The sequence below is a fragment of the Daucus carota genome, chromosome 6 (genome assembly GCF_001625215.2).
Source record: "Daucus carota subsp. sativus chromosome 6, DH1 v3.0, whole genome shotgun sequence".
NCBI classification, from domain to species: Eukaryota; Viridiplantae; Streptophyta; class Magnoliopsida; order Apiales; family Apiaceae; genus Daucus; species Daucus carota.
In genome coordinates, this window is record NC_030386.2 from 37001666 (window position 1) to 37017912 (window position 16247).

Consider the following 16247-nt stretch of genomic DNA (forward strand, 5'->3'; position numbering starts at 1 on the left):
TAATCATCTGGAATGAAAAGCAAAAAATCAACTGAAAAAGCAAAAAATCAAAACAAAATGAAAAAGGAAAAACCAAATTCTCGAACTTGTGCCAGTAAATGGTTTGCGAGGGGACTAAATTTACAACACAAGATCTGGAAAAAGATTACTTTCCTAGAGAGTTACTTATTTTGTGTGTAAAGAGAGTTACTTATTTAATATCCTATGGAGTTATTTTTTCTGAAAGTAAAAAAAAGTGGACAAAGTCAAATCAAACAAAATTCCTGAACGTCGAAGATCGGGAAGTTGAAAATTCCATGAAAGAATGGCGAGTGGAGGTAGAAGAAGAAAGAACACACCTCCATCTCCTAAAAACAAATCAAGCCTCGGCACTGTCACACACTCAATCACCTCTTCTGATCCATCTTCCAAACGCACCTTTCTCAAAAATCACCTCTTGATTACACCTCTCGTCATTTTGCTTCTTGTTGCACTTCTCTTCTTAAGCATTTCATCAAACACTTTCCCTGCAATTCGTGTCCGCAATGTACCAAACCGGAATTACGCGATCGAGGTTGTCAATGAGTTTCCTCATGATCCTTCAGCCTTCACTCAGGTTGTATCCGATATTCCATAGTTCTTACTAGATTATGATGTACTTTCTGAGAAGCTGATCGCACTATTTGCGTGCATTCAGGGGCTTTTGTATGGAGGGAATGATACTTTGTATGAGTCAACTGGTCTTTATCATCAGGTGGCCACTTGATTTTTGTTTTTCTGCTATTTACTGATTTCTGGTTTATTCTAGTACACCTGCTTGATTTGCGTCTGCTAACCACCGATTGTATTTCCTTTCAGTCATCGCTTCGGAAAGTAGATATTGGAACCGGAGAGGTACAATTTTGCCGATTCTCAAATATTATTTAAACCAGTTTTTTCTTTAAGTTACAGTGGATGGTTATGGCACAGATTACAGATAGTTGGAAATATTGGGATTCAATAGGTGTTGTCTTTTTACATTAACAGATTTTGGCGATTCATAAGATGGATTCAACTTACTTTGGGGAAGGTTTAACTCTTTTTAATGACAGGTTTGTCAAAGAATGTCTATTTCGTTTGCACTCACTAATTTCCCAATTTTGTGCTATATGTGGTTGTGTATGTTTATAGAGTTCAATAGTTTATGATTGTTAGAAATTCAAATTTTACTTGATATGTGGCAATCTTTTGACCAACCATTAGTCTGTTTGATTTTCATATATGATTTATTGGTGTTAAAGCTGAAGGGTACCTCATTCTGATGTATTACCTTATGCGTTTTTGTAGGTTATATCAAGTTACTTGGTTGAAGAAAATTGGTTTCATATATGACCGAAACAATTTCAGCAAAGTCTGTGCTTTACCTTTTATGATAAATTTATAATTTCAATTTCCTTGAGGCATTTAAAAATGCAAGACTGGCACATATTTACATCTTCTTGCTGAATTTAACAAAGTTTTTAAGCATAAAAGAATGTTTCATAATCCATTTTGCATTTAAAGACCAAATTACTGTTGCTTATGTTTCATCTACCAAAAATATTCGTTTGTATTAGTTACAACTTCAGTTGCATAATCATGATGAATTTGTACTTCTCTAGATCGATCATGCTAATGTTTGTGGATTTGCAGTGACTAACTCCTTTCTTTTTTTGCAGTTCCAAAGATTTACTCACCAGATGGAAGATGGTTGGGGGCTTGCTACAGATGGGGAAGTTCTCTTTGGAACTGATGGAAGTTCAACATTGTATCACATTGATCCACAAAACATGAAAGGTTTTAGCAATACAAAATCCTTTTGATCTATTTTCACTGGTTTTAGTGAAAGGGTGGGGGAGGGAGCGGGTATAGTGTATTCAGATCCTAAATTTATACTGTTACAGTATTAGATTTGCAACATAGCTTTTTCATGATTAATCTGCATAGTTGTTGAATCATAGAAATGGAGCTTTGGTGTTTCCCTTTTTAGTTAACTATATTCTTTTGTTTTTCACTATGTTTTATTACCAAGAAGTTTTACAGAAAAAAGTTGTCACCTATGATGGGCATGAAGTGCATAACCTTAATGAGCTGGAGTATATTAATGATGAAGTTTGGGCAAACGTTTTGCAGGTAAACTACTTTTTATTTTACTTGGTCCATTATAAAGTCACAAGTTTTGTTATATATATTTTTTATCAGATGAGCTCTTACTTTTGTATTGTGATATCTTTCAAATTTGTACAACTCTATAAATAAATATGAATAACATAATACATTGTTGGGTATCTTGTTATTGTGCAACTTATAGCATATTATTTAATTATTGATGGCCCTTATTAGATTATCAATCTCTGATGCATTAGTCCATTGTTCCCTAGTCTATTGTTCAACACTGTGCAGCCGTCTTTCTTTTAAAATAAGCTTCTAAGTTTGTTTGTTTTTTTTAATCAAAATCCTTCAAAATCTTGGTTTAGGTCGATATCATTAACTTCTTTCAAAGTCCATTACCTAGACTCTGCACTAATTTCCATGTGCCTGAGTCAACCAGACATGACGTGCATGTGGGATACTGGTATCTAAGTTGTATTCCTCATATTAAAAGTGGACTGTGTCCTAGGTCTATGGTTAATTTTCACCTAAGCATTAACTAGTTGTGATTATGTGTTTGCATGGGAAGTTTTGCGTGGAAGAGCACCTTTTGGTCAAGCTATAAACTCAACGGAGGCTAGACGTCTATTTTATAACTTGAAAAAAAAAAAAAAAGGTCGACAATTTACCTTGCAGCATCCCTATTCAAAATGAAATGTAAAATTTCCTCAGATCTTGTTCATAGAGAGCAAGTTCATTGCATGACTTGTTTCTATACCCTTTTGATCTTATGTTGTGATAGGCAATATTTTTTATCAACGCACATTTAATCAGTCTATATCAGTTTCACATGTGATACACCCATGTCAAATGTCAGATATATCCATGAATCATAAATCCTTTAAAAATTAGAACCTGACACTTGGATCAGCACCTTGTCTGACACGTTTACCTTAGTCCGGGTAACATAGCTTTAAATTACAAAATTGCAACTTTATCTACACTAATTGTATCATAGAATGCATTGAAACCTGTGTTTACATGAAGCAGACAGACTGCATTGCTAGAATTTCACCAAAGGATGGAGTGGTCCGTGAGTGGATTCTACTTCACAGTTTAAGGTTTCTTCTTATAATTCTTACCATTGCCATATTATATATATTAATCATGAGTTCAGTGAAAAACTTTGCCACAAATTCCAAAATATATATGATTCTCACTGATTTTTTTTTTTCCGGTGGTTTTGTAGAAAAGGATTACTAGCTGATCGGAGAAATGTAAGGACATCAAATTTTAATAATTTTTCTGCAGTATTTAATTGCTGATTGCTATTGATTTTAAATTTAGGACAATTTTCACTGAAAACATACCAGTTAACCAAACACCCCTCCCCCAAATATGTACCATCCTAAAGGACCGTTTTTACTCGTCGAGAAGAAATTACATGCACAAGGAACTCGGTTTACAGCTTTTTCCCCTTGCAACTTAAAATCTTCGACTTTCTGTGTTCCAGAATATTGATGTTTTGAATGGCATAGCATGGGATAAAGAGAAAAGCAGGATTTTCGGTAAGCTTTAGGATAGTTTACCATTGAGTATATTATTAAATTTTTTGCAATTATTCTAATGTTGCTTGGTATTCACTGCACTGTGAAAACTCTTTAGCATGAACAACTAATTATTAGAACTCAAGTTAAATGAGTTCCTTTTGTCTTTGAATCACCAAACTGATGACTTTCTCAGATAACTAGTTTTATGGAGCGTGCTGTCTTGATGTTTTGAATAGTAATCCAGATATATACAGTGACAGGAAAGCTTTGGCCAAAGCTATATGAAATAAAGCTGCATCCTCTGAGGGAACAACTAAATGTAAACATTCAGGATATATGCATGCCACCGCGATTCCAATTCTAGAAGCATAGTTTGCAGCTGCTGCGGCTGCAACCTTGAAATATTGCAGTTGAGGGTGATTCAGATGAATACATGCAAACTGAAAGATGTCATCCATAAGATGCTGGACCATAATATAGAACTAATTTGAAGTGGATACGGAACAGAACATAGCCATACATGAAGGAAAGTGAAATTTGTTTGATACTTTAGTTATCTATTTGTTTGTTGGAATTAGACAACGTGTAACTTGTTGTTAAAGCATTAATATAGGTTTTACTTCAAATCAAAATACTCAGTTTAGTTCGCTCGGTTTAAGATTATTTTGTTCACAACCTCCAAGTTACAGTTGAACTTGATTAGCTTACAAGTCTAATAGTAGTTCTCATAAGTCTCACGTAGAGCGACTGAGCGACAGTGGAATATTGGACCATTCCTGTGCATGCATGTGGCTAGCTATTACTCATTCCGTGTCGTACTCGGACACAAAATCTTTTTAATTGAGATTTTAAATGAGTTTTTTTCATTCATGAAATTAAGATGTATTGATTTGGATTTTACAAAATGTATAAAAATCTTGGAGATTCGATTAGAATTTTAAATTATAATATAAAATCTGGTGATATAATCAGAATTTTAAATTATGTTTAAATCAATTAAAATCTGAAGGTATTCAAATATTGATGGATATTTTTAAACTTCATAAAATGATAAATTTTGTGAAATTATTCAATATATTTTATTTTTTTTGAAATATCAGCATAATACATGAGATTTTGAAACGCTAAACTTAAATAATAAAGATTTAGTATCAACTTTGTGATATTTTATCTAAGGTATGTATAATATCAAAATCAGATACAATCTTTTAAAACTGATACTAAAAATCATGTTAAATACAGCTACATCAACATGAATTTTATAAAATATAATTATTGCTAGATGTAATTCTTAAATATTTTAAATACAAGTAAAAAAAAGTTTCATATACGGTTAAAGTGGACTCAAATTGGACATGGGTTAGTATGTAGCACAGAGCAGCCTTGATCGTTTATCATTTCTTTTTCTCTTTTTTTTTATCAGGCGTTTATGATTTCTTTAACCATAATTTGTTGGGAACTCTTTCTTTTCAACTTTTTTTAAGCACGAACTATAATATCCTGGTTTTTGCTGCTCTCAGAAACACAGGTCTAGTGATTCAATTCTGCTTTTAGAAGTTGAAAGACTGTGAATTTTTGAACGTCCTCATTCTGCGTTCATTAGACATGCAGTTTATTTGTCTGAACTTTATGCCATATAAGTTGCACCATAGCCTACAAAACTATATGTTAACCCAAAATTTCACATCCCAAACTAGTGGCTAATTTGTTAGAAAGCCAGTTTACAAGTCTGCAGCTGAACCTTGTCAATAGGCAATACATCAGTAGGGAAATCACAGCCTGATTCTAAAACCTTTTCAGGCAACAAATCACACGGCGGAGGACCCACATTGCTTGTAATCCCACTGACATCGGTGCAATTCCATTGCACCTTCTTTGGTTTCGGAGATAGGTTGATAACCGCATCAGAAATACAAATCCCAGTGTACGGGTCATCTTTAATTCCTGAAAGATCCGCGGCCATTGTGACATTTTCAGCATTAATGTCTCTGAAATTTATGTTTTTCACTTCTGGAAGTGCTTTCGGATCATAACCCTCGTCTGGGTGGTCTCCATAAGCACCCGTCATCCAGAAAACATACTTCATTGTGTACAATGTCATGCGCCTCACATATATATCTTTTACATAACCTCCTCTTCCGGGAGCTGATTTGATTCTCACTCCTGATTCAGAGTTGATGGCAGTGATGTCTTCGGCTCTTAAGTCTTGGATGCCTCCGGACATCTCACTGCCAAGAGCAATCACTGCACTGTCAGGGGATATGCAAGTGAGTCGTCGAATGATGAGATGATTTGTTGGCATTCCAACGGCGATTCCATATTCATCCCAACCACTTTTCACAGCAATGCAGTCATCTCCAGAAACTATGAAACAGTCTTCTATCTTCATGTTTGTGCAAGAATCTGAAGTACAGGCAAAATATAAATACTTTTCTAGCAGACAATTTCAAAAATAATGGAAATATCATTTAGAGAATATAGCTTTGGAGACCTGGATCAATGCCATCTGTATTAGGAGAGCCAACTGGTGAATTAATGGTTAAACCTTGAATTATCACATCACTGCAGCAACATCACAATATTTTCATCAAATGAAGGAAAAATATCAAAAGATTGATGATTTAATTGTATAATTTTGCAACACAAAAGAGATACCCAACCTGCTGTAAACTGGATGGACAACCCATGAGGGAGAATTGAGCAGAGTCAGATTCGAAATCTGGACTTGATTCGAGTACATTATCTCAATCAAATAAGGCCTGGTGAAGTTGAGTTCTTTCGCCCTGAATTTATCCCACCAGAACGCACCCTGGCCATCGATTGTGCCATTTTCCCCTAATCACATTACATCATCGAATCAATTATTTCGTTAAAATTTTATGCATACACAAACGTAAAATCAAACTCCATATCAGTACCTGTTATGACAACATCAGTGAGGTTTGTGCCAAACACAAGACTAATGTACCTCCCCCCTGGAGCATCTCTTCCTCTCCCATACGATTTTAATGGTTCGATCAGAGGATACTCCGAAATATCCTGAAAATTTATCGTACTCAATTTAATCTATTTTCTGAGAGCAAGTGATTAGTAAATAAATGTTTATACATTCTACTTCTGCAAAATTACCTGGGATCCAAGAATAACTGCTCCCTTCTGGAGAAAAAGAGTGAAATTGCTGGTGAGATTGAAACTGCCAGTGAGCCATTTTCCTGGAGGCACAATGAGGATGGCTCCGCCATCCGATCCAAGCAGTGGCGTTCCGAAAAGCCGCAGTGTTTGATGTCACGCCGTCACCTTTTGCTCCGAAATCCGTCAAGGCTGCGCTATGCTTACGACAATTGATTGCCTGGTACACTATGTCACATTCAACCACTGGCGCGCCAAGCAATCCCAGAATCAAAAATCCTAGTACAGCAATCTGTTACAATAAAAAACATTACACTATAATTTACACAAAAAATAACCAGGCAGAGAGATTTACAGGAGAGGTTTTCTGTTACGATAAAAAAGAAAACGTTACGCTATAATTGAGAGAGAGATTTACAGGAGAGGTTTTAGATACCGGAGAAAACCCCATTCTGTTGATGATCTTTGCAGGAAAATTATATGTGTAACAAAGAGATGGTCCAGAATATTTATAGTGCCAGAGCGAGAGAGATAATTAAGGTTACAGGAGAGTAGCGTTGCGGAGATATCAAAGATCATTATTAAAATTAATTAGTTAAGCGGTAATAGAAATAAATGCATTAGCAAATCTTTGTTACCAAATGGAATGTATGATACGGTTGATTCATACTGGAAACAAACAAAACTATGGACGCGGTGATAGTATTTCTTTTTATTTGAAACTGAATTTCAGATCTTATTCACAGAAAGAAAGATATCCTAAATAAATTTGATGCAACATTGTCAAAATATAAAAAAATTACTCCTTCTGTTTTGAAATATAAGTCGTTTGAATTTTTTGCACGTGTTTCTGAGTCCTTTGACCGCATGCTAAAATTCATTATTTTGAAATTTTTTTTTTTGAATAAAAATATATGATTGATATTATTATTTTAAAAATGAAAATTTTAAAAATAATGATTTTAAGCATGCGGTCAAAAGACTTCAAAATAGGTGCAAAAAAGTCAAGCGACCTATATTTCAAAACAGAGGGAGTATATATGATGACATGAATGTTTTAATTGATATTATAAGGATTAATTATCTAATTGGGCACTAACTTCACACCAATATATCATCTGGAACACTCTTAAATTTTCGGTCTCATTTGAAACACCTTTTTCAGAAATTGTATCATTCCTAAAGTAAAATGTAGGGCTGTAAAATGATCCGGGTGATCCCGGGTACCCTTCTGCTCAAGTACCGGATCATATTATTTTTAGCTTGTCCAGATTTGGGTCCGGGATCGTTTTATTCGGATATAAACCGATCCGGGTATTTGAGATTCGGATCTGAACCGGATATGATCCAGTATCGTATTTTTTATTTTCTAACCGGGTAGTTTATGATCCATCGAATATGAGCCGGATATGATCCAATTACACTAAATATCATTATTATTTCAGTTGTTCAAATAATTATCGTAAACATAATATTATAAAGAATACTAATTTTAAATTAAAACTTATAGTTATATATTGGTATATATCATTTATTAAATATATATGAAGATAATAAGCATTATCACATTAAATAAATCATATTTTATGAAGATATAAACTTAAATAAGATATTAAAATTTTATAAAATGATGACTATTTACTTGTAAATATGATGGTGTTAAAATATAATATGTATATGAGTTTGAATTGAATATGAACCGTGGATCATATTCGGTTATTCGGGTAGGATCATATTATGAAAAATTATATGAGACCGAATTTGAGCGGGTATATGTGTGCTCGTATCTGGGATCATATATTATACGGGTTTAATTTTTCCGCCAGATTTGGATCGTTTTCAAAACGGATATGAGACATGTATCATATTTTCGAGCCGGATATGAGCCGAGACACCGGATAGTCCGTATCGATTTACAACCCTAGTAAAATGTTAAATTCGGAAACAAATCGACAGTTTAAAAAGTGTTACTCATGCGGCTTTAACACAGTAGGCTATAGACATTATGTAGGTACGATTAATTGAATTTATGCGTCAAAAAAATAGGTAAAATTGAGGGTGGAAGAGATGGATTATAAAGAACCCTAATAATCCATATATGACATTTTCTGGACGCAGAAATTCAATTAATTATATCTACATAATCTCTATAGCCTACTGTGTTAAAGCCGCATGAGTAACACTTTTTAAACTGTCGATTTGTTTCCGAATTTAACATTTTATTTTTAGGAATGATACAATTTCTGAAAAAGGTGTTTCAAATGAGACCGAAAATTGGAGAATGTTCCGGCTGATATATTGGTGTGAAGTTAGTGTCCAATTAGATAATTAACCCGATATTATTATAAATGTGAACATAGAAACATTCCAATTAAAATCTATCAGATATCATTATGTATATATTTAATACACAAACCAAGCATTCGTTGAAACACATACAAATTGCGTGGTGGACCCATATTTACTTTTATAACTGTAATTCCTACGGCAAATTTTGGCAGTTTAAAAGAAATGGTAGAGTACCTCGGGGACTAACCGGTTAAATTTAGCCCGTAGACGGTAAGCTAAGCATGGAAGCACAATAATAAAAACAGTACATTCATAATTATAAATTAACTAGTTAAGAGCGTATTTGCCCTCTCAGTATAGAACGATAGTTTCTCAGTATAAAACCGGTTATGATGTTGTCGTATAAAAATGACACCACCAGCGAGTAACCCTACAATTTGTTGAAGTGTTTATAAGTGCATAAAGACTGGAGGCACCACCTATACGACTCTCGCTTCTCCTTTATATAAATATATTAATTGATTTTAAAATTAAATTAATATAAAATTAATTAAAACTTAAACTTAGAATTATAAATAATAAATTTCTTTAATTGAGCTTCTTAAAATCATGAGATGAACGTGTGAAATAAGTGAAAATCTTCGGTAACAGGGTATCATCTTTCAAATTATAAGATACTTAGATATTTAAACGTACACAAAATAATATCAAAATTATTAATAATAAAAATGCCCAAATAAATAATTTATACAGGTGTTTATCTTTATACATTATTTTATGATTAAATTATAAGTAGATCTTTTAAGATTGCGTGAATGTCCTGCATTGAAACGAAATTCAAATTCAATTTTGCCATGGATTCAAAATAAATTTAAATTAAATATTTTTCATGATGACATATCATTTTTTTTTTGACAAAATGCAAATTCATTCCATTAAATTAAAACAAATCTAGTCGGGACAAATCCCCAACTAACAATGCAATCAGGTTGATAAACAATAAAACGAGCCAAACAAATAGCCGCATTGTTTCCAGACTGCTTAACAAATTGAATCCGAGGATTCTTGAAATTGAAAATAAATACAAAGGCTGCTCGAGTAATCCAGCCTACATCAATCCCGAAAATGGTAGCTTCACAATTGACCTTCACAATAGTTCCATGACTGTTGCGGTGTTCAGACAACTCAGTTATAAAAACTAAGCAATGAGGAACAAGGGTCCTCGAATAATGAACAACTATAATTTGTGAAAGGTGAGCCCATGCGATCGCCACCGTTCCAAGCATACCCCAGCTATCTACATGCCGGGAGCCAGCTATAGACATGCCGAAAGTAATAATGATGCGATAACCCAGATCTCCCAAAACTCCATCACAATCATTCTCATTGATAACACAAAAAGACATAACAACGCAGAATCACCCAAGAATGGGGTACTAAACCAACACACGCCAAAAGGTGAGACGGGAAAACACAATCGGACCTTTGATTTCAAAAGATCTGATTTATTCAGAAAACAATCAAGCCCAAACTCAAATCCGAAACAGATCCGAGAATAAAACTCGATTGTAATCTTCGAGGTTTAAGCAACACTCGATTTTATTGAAAAACAAAAAACTGGTAAATAGTGGAGAAGATGGGAGAGCGAAAATGTTTTGGTGGATGAAGAGGATGAAGGTGAAGAATGAAGCAGTGACGGCTAGTTTTGGGAGTCGACTCTCAAAACCCTAATTTGAGAGAGAACGGAGAGTTTAATATTCTTAAGAAATACTTTTGCTGTGATGACATATCATTTGATCTAAGTAATTTTGAACGAATTCTAATTTTCCAAACATAATTTAAATGGCTGAAATATCAAAATAAAAGGTCAGGGAAAAAAGTTGTCGAAGTGATATGGTGATAGGCAGCAGCCAACGTGTCAATCTGTCACTCTATCAGTATCAACTATCATCCAATTATATAACTCTATAACTATATTTTCAGGACACTCTCAGATCATAATTATTAGAAGTCATCGTAATACAGTCAAAATTAAATATTCATATTTTTCGAGTGTCGATCAATTAACAAAATAATTCGTTTGCAATAAAGAGATTATAAAATTGAAGAAATACTAATGAACGCAACGTCCACGCAACTACGTTCCGGTACTCCTCACGCAATCCGTTAAACTTATTAATATTAAATGTTTAGCCTAAAAATTTAAGCAACTAATATAAAAATAAATTTATTCGATGCAGCTCTATACTAACTGTTACAATACAGGAATGTCGAATGAGTCTAAGATAGGTGTTTTTTGTTTAAATTATAAAAATGAATTAAAAATTAGAAACAAGATTTACAAGTGATTAAAAATTTAAAACATTTGAAAAGAAACTAGAAGTCATATGAATTAAACTCAGTATTTTTAATATATTTATATATAATTCTTAACTTTTTACACAAATACTAGAAATAAATAATTTTTATTTATAAATCCATAAACCGGGTTTAAAAACCCGGACCAATCACCCACATAATATTCGTCTCCGTCATGATGAAATAATATCTAATTTTCATATATTGACAGAGATACCTATTCTTTTAATATTATCATCATTATTTGACATGAATCCTATTAATATATTACTACAGGTTATTAGTACTATCATTTATTATAACAATAAAATGTTGCGATTTTTATCCTATACTATTTATCATCGAGGATATGCCGAATCGGAAATCGCGCGTCTTAATTAAAATAGTTAAGAGGATGATCAAATATTAAAGACAAATTTACGTTATAAATCATTTTGTCACAAGTTTTAAATGTGTCTATTTTTTTAGTTTCAAAAAAAAAATGTGTCTATTTTTTTATTTCCAGTTTGATTCCAAATCCCAGTATTTCATTTTAAGTATTTTAAGAAAGAGTAATTAGTGTTGGTTACATGTGCATCGTCATTTATATCTGCTCCACACACACTACGTGTGGTCTATATCCCGTCTCTCCCCTTAATATTTACTTCCCCATTTTTCTCTCTTTTCATCTCACTCTCTTCTTCCACCACATCACCACCGTCCATGGCGGCCGGAATCTCGGCGGCCTCCAGCTCCACCTCATTCTCTCTGGGCCGCAACCCATTTCTCGGGCCCAACCCCATTTGGCTCTTCGCTCCATCCGTCCGAAAACTAAACCCGTCTCTTCGGTTCAAACAAAAGAGCTTAACCACTGTTTGTTTTGTGGTGGAGCCCCGAAATGATAGCTCGGGTAAGCCCGAAAATAACGCCGACCGAGATGAAGTGAGTCGCGAGGAGATTGAGGCGGGGAGTTGTTCCGTACGAGTTGAGGAGAGAAGAGCGAGGAAGAAGTCGGAGAGGTTTACGTATTTGGTGGCGGCGGTTATGTCGAGTCTTGGCATTACTTCTATGGCTGTCTTGGCGGTTTATTACAGATTCTCTTGGCAAATGGAGGTATATACTTGCCTCCTAGTCCCGGCTGACTCGAAAAAATTATTTAATTTTGTTATTCCAAGCCTAGTTTCGGGCTTAATAATTGTACAAATTTTGTTCTTAAATGAACACTGCTACTGAAAATCCCTTGATATCTTACTACTAGAAGTTTTAACAAGCTCTGAAATTTAATATAATTTTTTCTTGTGCTAGGGTGGCGAAATTCCGTATTCGGAGATGATTGGTACATTCGCTCTTTCTGTTGGTGCTGCTGTAAGTTCCTATGTGCTTATTGTTATATAGTTTTGGTGTCTCCAATATGTTTGCAATGTGTTTGATTTTTTTGCCAGCAGCCTTGGCAATTTTGGTTCGGGTTGTGTTTGTTAACGAGTAACTTAAACTTACTGAGATTTGAATTTGATGAAAAAGGGAATATTCAAGTATGAAAGAATATGTAATGATGATATCGGGTCAAGGTTATGCTAGCAGTGTTATGGCATTTGTAATACTCGGTCTGGGATGCTTTTTGATAGTTTCTGATTGATTGACAATTTCATTGTAAATTTTGGGATGAATAGTGGTGTTATGGAAATTTTCAGGTGGGGATGGAATTTTGGGCGAGATGGGCACATGAAGCCTTGTGGCATGCTTCTTTGTGGCATATGCACGAGGTATTTGTAATTGTAATATGCACACTGTGCGAATCCATGTTCTTGATGTATAAATTTTATCAGTTACGTCGTTCTTTTAGGCAAAAAGCAGACTTTGTAAGCTCAATATATTATAGCAGATGGACATGAATTTGATTGTTGTATAGTTGTTACCTTTGAGTTTTTAGCACATCTCATGTATATTTTGAAAGTTGTATATTTGTTTTGCCTATAGTCACACCATAAACCGAGAGAAGGAGCATTTGAGCTGAATGATGTATTTGCAATAATGAACGCTGTTCCTGCAATAGCTTTGCTAGCTTATGGTTTCTTCCACAAAGGCTATTTTCCAGGTCTCTGTTTTGGTGCGGTATGTCTCTTTTGTTGTAACCTCATTATACTCCACTAGTTAACTTGATATTTCCTACGTACAGATGAATTGACACTTCATTAACAACTCTGTTACCTATCACTGTATGACAACTATATGAAATGCCTTACTAATGTTAAAAACACATTCAATTCACGATAATAAAACAAAACTTAGAGTTTAATTTGTTACGGTGCAGAAAAACCACCTTATAAATATTGCATTAAACAATAACGACATGTTAAAGGCAGAATGTATTTAAGTGGTGAGTTATTGTGATTGTGATAATAGGGCCTGGGAATCACAGTATTTGGAATCGCTTACATGTTTGTCCACGATGGTCTTGTTCATAAACGATTTCCGGTAGGTCCCATCGCCGATGTCCCTTACTTCAGAAAAGTTGCTGCTGCTCATCAGGTGATTACTATATTGGTTAACTTCTTAGTTAATGTACTAATTACTTGCAGTACAGTATTTTAAGCATTAATAATCAGGTTAGCAGCTGTGATCCCTATGTTAACAAACTTTTATGTAGTACGTTAAGTAATTAAATCTTAAGAACTAGTGCTACTGCTCCATAGGATTAATTAAACATTTTTCGTGATATTGATCTGTTATATTTTATTAACACCGTGATCTTAGCTGATACTGATGTTTTGTTTATAGCTGCACCACATGGAAAAGTTCAAAGGAGTCCCATATGGGTTGTTTTTGGGTCCTAAGGTATATATATGTTCATGCATGTGGTCCTTGGTGTTTCTCTTGCCTCTTCTGGCTTCTTCTCTTCATACTTTCTCCTCAAGTGGTTATTTGTACTTTGCTTATATAAATTAAAAAGTCATATAAATCCAAATTATTTGTATGTCCCTCCTAGCCTTAATTTGAATATGTGGACTGTAGGAAGTTGAGGATGTGGGAGGACACGAAGCGTTAGAATTGGAGATCAACAGAAGAATCAAGTCATCTGCTTCCAGAGCTAGCCGATCATAGGTTGTATATAATAAAACAGATTAATATTATGTTATCAAAAGTTTCTCAGTGTATTAATTTTTGTCTGCTAGAAAGGTCATTAGGAATGAGAACGTAAAGGAAAAATGAGGATGAAATATCAGAACCCCGGCCCTGGGGAACTCAGGTGATGTTAAACATGTACTTAAGCTTTAGTTATGGATTCTCCTAAGGTATGAAGTTGATTTATTGTATAACCCATTCTTTTTAGTTCCCTGCGAGATTAGCATTGTTAAAGCTAACTAGTCGAGTCATCTCAGCGAAGACATGTGTTAAATACGAGTGTGTGACCGTGTCAGTATCCAAATCGATGACCATTTTGTAAAATAAAATCTGTCCCTTACCTTTAAAGCCTGTTTGCGATAAGTGGTGGAGTATTTTCAAATTTGCGGGTAACCAACAGGCAAATGCCAAGTGTACGCGGATAGGATAATTGGCGGCAGATGGAGTCAAGAGTCATTGCAGATTTATTTGTTAATGCATGATGACGAAAGAAAAAACATTCCCGTTACAAGTAAATGACTCCACCGCGACGATTATGCATTGCTATCACTAATCTAACTAATCCAAAAATTAGGTTTAAGCTATACGTGTACGCTTTGTATCATACTTAATGGGGACCAAGCGAAAAACAAATAAAATTCGACTGTAGTGATCTAAATATCTAACTTCAGTGGATCAACGACTTTTAATTATTTAACGTGCTTTGTTTTGGTGATAATATAGTTTCCTCGAAGAAAATAAAGCGTGCACACTACTAAATTTATACTTGAGTCGATCTTTTTCCTGTGTAGTGATAAGTTTTTAACATCTACTACAATAATGCCTAAAGTTTAGTATGACTACCGGTCTGTTTCAAGGACTCGAAGTCGGAGATAAAACAGTAGCGTGCAGGAAAAAGTAACAGATCAAGAATTCCGGTTGAGAATATTTCCAGTTTGATTGTAAGCTGGACATAAGTTTTGAAATAAACATAATGCGAGTCTAGTTAATTTTTATTATTTTTTTGGGAATTCAAGAAGGGCAATGATATATTTTTGAAGGAATTAGACGGAAATATTATCTGAACATAATTTCCGAAATGCATTAAAGATGGGCTTAATCGTTTTTAAAATAATTAATCATTATTATATTTTAATGACAGGATGACAATATAAATAAGTAAAATGAATTTTCACATCTCTTCTATGTCCTATCTTTGAATATGTGGACACTGCTCAGGAAAAACACTGACAGATTTTATACATTGTAGTGAAAATGTGGAACAAAGCAAGACTATCTAAACATTGGCCGTTTGAGGAAGTTCGTTTTGACATTTTATAATTTATAATTTTATATCCAAGTTCTTTCAAATGCGCCTTAAAGGTATCCGTCGCGGGGAGGAGCTGGAACAAATTAGATGTTTTAATTCAAGACTCAATTACATTTTGATAACTTGTCCTGCTATTCTATTTTCACATGTTCAAAAAAAAATCTAAAAGTAAATCGTCGTATTTGTTTATAAATTTTATTAAAGCAAAAGGAGCAAGTTTATTGGATATATTCAACTTAAAATTTGTGATCCAGCCTTTCTATACCACCAAGCCCAGCCCAACAGAAATACAGATCCAGATAGACACTCGATTAAACAAACTTTTCCGATCCTAAACTTACTAGTTATAGTTTTCTAGTTTTAGTTTATTTATAATTTGTTAGTTTAATCTTATTCAAGTTTAAGGTGCTTTCAGGAATTTT

At 34.0% G+C, this 16247-nt stretch overlaps 2 protein-coding genes and 1 pseudogene across 5 annotated transcripts; 2 read left to right on the forward strand and 1 right to left on the reverse strand.

Annotated features, from left to right (window-relative positions):
• The first annotated feature begins 128 nt into the window (after positions 1 to 128).
• Positions 129 to 4313, forward strand: LOC108227514 (glutaminyl-peptide cyclotransferase-like). Of its 3 annotated transcripts, none has more exons than XM_017402695.2 (11): positions 139 to 595; positions 677 to 733; positions 838 to 873; positions 1006 to 1070; positions 1306 to 1369; positions 1677 to 1794; positions 2030 to 2130; positions 3139 to 3209; positions 3338 to 3365; positions 3602 to 3656; positions 3893 to 4313. In XM_017402695.2, the coding sequence occupies exons 1-11, from the start codon at positions 305 to 307 to the stop codon at positions 4000 to 4002; spliced, it is 996 nt and encodes a 331-aa protein (XP_017258184.1). In that variant the 5' UTR covers positions 139 to 304; the 3' UTR covers positions 4003 to 4313. The 3 variants fall into 3 exon arrangements, with proteins under 3 accessions (XP_017258186.1, XP_017258184.1, XP_017258185.1); XM_017402696.2 differs by having other exon boundaries at positions 143 to 595; positions 2033 to 2130; XM_017402697.2 differs by lacking the exons at positions 3602 to 3656; positions 3893 to 4313 and adding an exon at positions 3436 to 3594 and having other exon boundaries at positions 129 to 595.
• Positions 4314 to 5317: 1004 nt separating this feature from the next.
• LOC108227513 (probable polygalacturonase) lies at positions 5318 to 10462 on the reverse strand (annotated as a pseudogene).
• Positions 10463 to 11999: 1537 nt separating this feature from the next.
• Positions 12000 to 14710, forward strand: LOC108224246 (beta-carotene 3-hydroxylase, chloroplastic-like). Of its 2 annotated transcripts, XM_017398763.2 has the most exons (8): positions 12000 to 12506; positions 12699 to 12758; positions 13085 to 13156; positions 13371 to 13505; positions 13797 to 13922; positions 14172 to 14228; positions 14406 to 14495; positions 14567 to 14710. In XM_017398763.2, exons 1-7 carry the CDS (start codon positions 12117 to 12119, stop codon positions 14493 to 14495), a joined length of 930 nt encoding a protein of 309 aa, XP_017254252.1. In that variant the 5' UTR covers positions 12000 to 12116; the 3' UTR covers positions 14567 to 14710.
• The last annotated feature ends 1537 nt before the right edge of the window (positions 14711 to 16247 follow it).